Below are 6,026 nucleotides of genomic sequence, written 5' to 3'. Positions count from 1 at the left end.
CTTAAACAAGGTGTGACATGTTTATTCATTTTGGATATCAGTTCATAACATTTTTAACTCAAGGTCCACTTACTTGCTTGTTCTGGACCTTTCAACCATATCACATGGTCCTCCCTCAGTAGATTCTGTTTGCAATCATGCAAAGCTTGAACATCTAGTTTCATGGCAACTGAGCAAACTCAATCTGTTGATGAAGACCAGCGTGATACAGTTGAAAGTAGACCTGCAATGATTAGTCGATTAATTATTAGAAAATTAATCACTTTGAGTTAAATTCTCTGGTTCCAGCTTCTTGATTGTGATTGTTTTCTGGTTTCTTTAGTCCTCTATGATAGTAACTGAATATCTTTGGGTTGTGAACTGTTGGTTGGGACAAAACAAGACATTTGAGGTTGCATTTCATATTTCATTAAATCGAGAAAATATTCTGCAGATTATTCACTAATGAAAATAATTATTTGCATCCCTTTATGAAAGCTCCAAAACAAGCCAGAAAATGGACCTTGAGTGTTTTGCCAACTGTTGTCTCTTAGGTCAAGACTGAAATATGATGTTTTATTGTTGAGGGAATAACGAAAGTACTTCCAACACATTGAGATTCAGTGATCAGCACCCAAATAAAACCAGAACAGAGGTTTCGGGATGACGCACTCACTAACTTGTGTCTGGACACTCGGTAGACTTGAGGCAGGGTGTTTTTATTTTCATGTTCTACAGCATAACAATGTGTACAAAATGGAGTTAATAGATGAGAGGACACATGGGAGAAACAGCACTGCAATGCGAATATAGCACCTCCATTTCTCCCCCGCCGAGGGCACAGCACCGGTGTGAGTGCGTACAGTGTGCGAAGACAGACCTGGGCTGAGTGTCTCTGAGAGCACCTTCATGCTGAGACTTCTTTGCGCCATTTGCAGTTAAATGAGACCAAGATGTTCTCAGCACAACAATGCAAGCCAGGCCACAGTCCACAAACAAATCCCACAGTTTCTTAATGTCATGCAGATCTACGAGGATGGACAGGTTTAAGAAATATGGCGGCAGATATGCTGGACTTTTGAGGTAATTTGGATTTAACCCTAAACACGGGTGTGAGATGATCTTATTTTGGTCAAATTTCATTATTTGAGCGACGCAACACTGACTTAGAATCCAGAGAGAGCTTCTTTTAATATTAGCTGCCACTTTGAACATTCAGTCTTGCCAGCAGCCTCTGGATAATCTGAACTGGGGACTTGTTCCTGGACAGAACCTTGGCAGAATCTGATTGGCTGCCAGATTTTTCCCACACGTCAATGGAGGAGGCAGTCCAAACACAAACATGAAGCACCACAATGATGGACAAAGGGCAGAGGGAAGTGCACACAGTTACAAATAAAACCAAAAAAAAAAAAACACATCAGCCACGTCTAGCCGCTGTGGTCTGGACAAACAAAAACATCCTCGAACCCCAAAGTGTTTGTCAGGAGCCTTGCAGAAGATTTGAACCTGCACGCAACCTGACAGAGAAACACCACAGGCCATTTGATAAAGGTGTGTGACTCCTCAGGAGAGTAATGCTCGGAGGGGCGGGCAGAGCGCCGCGCTTCAGTGGCAGCCTGCATACTTTGCCCGGGGCTCCTTCCATGTTCACACACACACAGAAAAGCGTGCGAGCACACACACATTGGCGCAAACATGCCGAGATGTCAATCACACTAATTGCAAGTGGGCCTGCGTGACACTGGGAGAGGAGAATTGGAAATAAGATAAAGGTTTTAATCAACTGTGGTTTTCGACCACTAAGCAGCAGCAGCAGCAGCGGGGAGCGTGACGTGAAGGAGCTCCAGGCGGGAGTGTGCGGGTCACACTCGCTGAAAAGAGCATAACAAGCTTGGCTTGCACTGAAAATCATGCCTGGGCTCCCTCCTGCAGTTACAATAGCCACAAAAATTTCCTTCAGCAGAACATGAAAACAAAATTCATAAACAGTATATATTTATATTCATATATATGAAAAAAAAAATTAAAACAGCCAAATCAATGTCTTTTTTGCTTTGAATTTAAACTCCAACATGTTTTTTCTTTACGTATATATAGATTTGTCTTATTTTCAAACAATAATACGTTCACATAATACAATGGCTAATTATTTTTGACATAATCTAAATATTTCTTACGGAAATATCAATGTAATGACATAGAAGAAGCACAATGATTATTCTCAAAAAGTGACTTTAAGGCTATCCCTATATTCAAAACAATAGTAGCCCGAAAAGGTTGAACGGTACATTATTTCCTTACGCGATATCATACTTGAACCTGTCTTGTTCATAAGGTGGCAAATGTAATGACCAAAGTCATAAAATACAAGAACTACATATATACATAAACAGACCAAAAGAAAAAAAAAAAAAAGACAGAGATAGAAACAGGTGGGCAAACATAACAAAGCTACGATTTTCAGGTGCGGAAGTCCTGTTTATCAAACAAGCGAGCGTGTGAGTTTATTAGCTGGTGTTGGTTTTGAATAATTCTCGTGTTAAATGATCCTGTGCGAGTGACAGAAATGCCAATAAAGATTTCTGCGTGCATTCAAACTAGTTTCATATAATTCAGAGAGTAAATGCAGATACAAGTTGGAAGAAACATCTGTCTTAAACCAAACACAAAGCATTTCTATTCATTTCAGAACATTGTAATAAAGCAGAATGCAGCCTCAGGTGACAAAACCGTTGGTCCACCGTTCACCACAAAGCAAACATCTGTGAACTATTTGGCTTTGTGATTTTTGCTTCCTGCCTTTGAGCCGTCTACGAGGCTGGAATTAAAATAGAAACATTCAGATAACCGCATTATTTTTTTTTACCAATCACACTCAGTCACAAGGATACGTGCAGATCACAGGGACTCAAAAAGTCCAAACCAAAGCTTTGCTTGCATGTTGCCAAGTGAATGAAGTGTGCAATGCACATTAAACAAAGTAGTGACCTAATCAAGTCAGTCAAGTTATAAATTTTTCCACCCTCATCCAAAACTCTTGGAGTAAATAATGGATCAAAAAAAACGGTGGTCACCAAGTCTGGTTTTTCTTATGTTGTTACTTCTTTTTATAACCAGTTAAGTTGGAAATGGAGAGGGCATAGTGGAAGATAAGTAACATTTTCAACTCTCTAGAAGTAACCACAGGCATTATCAAATATACCAAGTGCTTAGATACACACATACAGTGCAAGTGCCTCACTTTTGGTTTTGAGCCCTCCTCCTTTGGTTAGCTGATCATCAAGCTGCGCCTCTACGGCGAACGTAAACACAAAGTTATTTTGTTCCCTTTGGGAAGGTCGTAAAAGTTGGTTGAGGAGGAGGGCAATCTGTCTCTCTGTATGTAGTGAAAGATCTTTATCTTTTTATGGCCTCGCACACCGCTGGCTTCATGCTTCCAGTGCTGTCAGGAAGGTCTTTTAACACACCTTCTTTAGCAGGTGGTAGGTAAACAGTCTTGGTTTTGCCGAACAAACAAAAGAGATAGAAAAAGAAAACTACATCAACAACAGTAAACATGGCACCTTAACAAAAACCAAAAACATTAAGAACAAGATAAAGGAGTTTTTGGTTGCAAAGTTGTCATGTATAATGAAAGAGAGAAGCTGTTGAGATAGTGCTGTATACAATATAACCCCAAGTTTTAGCTGCTGGTTTTTGCTTTCTGTAGAATCACATCCCTGATAAAACAAAGAAAATGGATCAACTTGATAAAAAAATGACATAGAAAACAGTTCCTGTCTTCTGTTATGACACGTGTGTGTGTCTGTATGTGTATGTGTGTGTGTGTATGTGTGTGTGTGAATGCTTTTGCGGTTTCATGTGATACATCACTGGCATGGTCCGTCTGCTTTCCCTGACTGTAAATTGTATCTTTTTTTTTTGCATTGATCATTCACCTTGTGTCTTCCTCTTTTTCTCTCTACCTCTCAACCCGTCCTTCCCTGCTCTGCCGTACATTCCCCCTGAGCTGTCAGGAGTGAAGAACAGGTGAGGAACCGGGAGAGGTTGTGATGTTGGTGATAAAAGATCACCTCAAATAGTCCAGAAACAAAAACAAGAGATGAACAAGTTGAAGGAAGAACAAAAAACAGCGAGCGAACCTCCATGCTTTTTTTTATAACTTTCTTCAAAAACTTCAGCAAAGAGGTCCGTTCTTCTTTTGGATAAAAAAAGTGAAGATTTTTTTTTTTCTTTTGACAAAACACACAAAAAAGGTTTTGGCCTTTTTTTTCTGGACCCCTTCTTTGACTAGACTTTCCATTTAAAAACCAGAGCTTTACAAAACATAGAAAGATGCAACACTGAACCCAACATAAAAACAGCAGAAAATCTTAGATCTATTTTTTTTCTTTACACTGTTTAGCTGCACTGGGGTTTCCCAAAACTGGGAATGAAGGGAATGGCGAGGCAGTACTGGGAATCCTGGACGGCAATGTAAAAGGTGACTCTGCCGTCATTTGGTTCCCTCCACAGCTGGAATGGTTCAGTGGAGCTGAGGGGGCGGAGCCGGAGTTGTTGCGATTTTGAGCTGAAGAAAACCAAATGCATGCAAAATGATGCCCCTCCCCCCTTTCTCTGGCGAAAGGCAGCAGTGCCCGATGGCGTGGCGCGCCGTTTGCGTTGGCAGGGTACACTCAGTCGGTGAATCTCTGGCAGGCTTTTTTCCAGCGGCAGGCAGTGCACCACATGTCGCGGTTCTCCATCCCGTAAACCTTACGGCACTTCTTCCCCTCGCCACGCACCTTCCGACTGGAAAACAAGAGATAAACATAACAGACCTCTCAGATATGAACGCTTTGTTTTTAAGTTTTAAACTTTGCCCCTGATGATGTTTTTCATCAATATTTTAACTGAAGCTTAATGACCATTACAAGACAACTCTATCTCTGATTGAGCCCATCCATGTTCATTTGTGTCCCGATGTAGTAAATAATGACAACAATGAATCATAATATGTGAAGCAGCTTGGTTCCTTATTGAAGCGGATTACGCAAATCAGAACTAATCATGACTTGTTTTTAATTAAGAGCCATTGAGCTCATTTGTGAAAGTCAATATTCCATTTTTCATCTCAACCACATGAGGTGATTTTCACTCAGTAAGGTCAATTCTAAGTAGAAAATCCTATTAGATGCACTGGCTTAAGTATGAGCTGTTTCTTGGTAATATCTCAATATGCGCTTTCATTAAAGCTACAAGGAAATGTCAGATACCTGAGGGCGGTGGTGGCTCTGGGTGGGGATGAGAGGACGGCTATGGTCTGCGAGCGCTGTTCACCGAAGCCCAGGCTTTTACTGGGAGACACCTGTAGAGGGCAGACACGAATGTCATTATGAGAACTTAAATGGACACAATTTATGTGGAGAACTGACAACTAAACTCTTGGTCTTTCGTGTGTGTTAACGTTTCCTCACCGTGGTCCCGGTGAAAGTGACGGGCGGTGACTGCCAGGAGATGCTAAAGCTGGAGCTGTTGGTGGGAGTGAAGCTGGTGGAGGCTGAGCTGGCCGAGTTGCTGCTGCTGGACGGGATGGACACAGGAGCCGTGGCCTGGAGGAGGAGGTCAAAGGTCGATATGGTAATATTTTCTGCTCCTACTCAAATGGAGCAACTTATGTGGAATAATGTATTTCTGCTATTGGCTCATAATCACATTTGAGTTCACCAAGGTCTTATTTGCAAGTCGCTGTATTTTCATATTTTTTCATTTCCTGCTTGGTTTGCTATACTGTCTGCCTCGTTTTTAATGAAAACTGTGTTTCACATAGAATGTATTATTATTATTATTATTATTGCTGAGGTTTAGAAGAAATTAGGAGGCTCTGTGTTTCTATGGTTGTGCAAATACTGTTATTTAAAAGAAGGACACCTCTTTGACAGTTCTTTATGTGAACATTAGGTATGCGTCAGGTAATTCTGGAGAAACTTTGCTCCTTAAAATTCATCACACTAATTTGTGGATATAAGCGAGCCTCACATTGATCCTTTCCTGAAAAACTTTGG

At 41.0% G+C, this 6,026-nt stretch overlaps 1 protein-coding gene across 2 annotated transcripts in view; it reads right to left on the bottom strand.

Moving 5' to 3' along the window:
* Nucleotides 1-677: 677 nt before the first annotated feature.
* Nucleotides 678-6,026, bottom strand: part of znf704 (zinc finger protein 704) — a 53,119-nt gene continuing 47,770 nt past the window's right edge. For both annotated transcript variants that reach the window (XM_067613009.1, XM_067613008.1), the window contains exons 7-9: nucleotides 5,439-5,573; nucleotides 5,238-5,329; nucleotides 678-4,773 (exon numbers count right to left, since the gene is read on the bottom strand). In XM_067613009.1, the coding sequence (XP_067469110.1) occupies nucleotides 4,659-4,773; nucleotides 5,238-5,329; nucleotides 5,439-5,573 (342 nt within the window). In that variant the 3' untranslated portion in view covers nucleotides 678-4,658. The remainder of the gene's footprint in view (nucleotides 4,774-5,237; nucleotides 5,330-5,438; nucleotides 5,574-6,026) is intronic.

The sequence above is a fragment of the Thunnus thynnus genome, chromosome 15 (assembly GCF_963924715.1).
Source record: "Thunnus thynnus chromosome 15, fThuThy2.1, whole genome shotgun sequence".
In the NCBI taxonomy this organism is placed as follows: Eukaryota; Metazoa; Chordata; class Actinopteri; order Scombriformes; family Scombridae; genus Thunnus; species Thunnus thynnus.
This window is presented reverse-complemented; position numbering and strand designations above follow the sequence as displayed.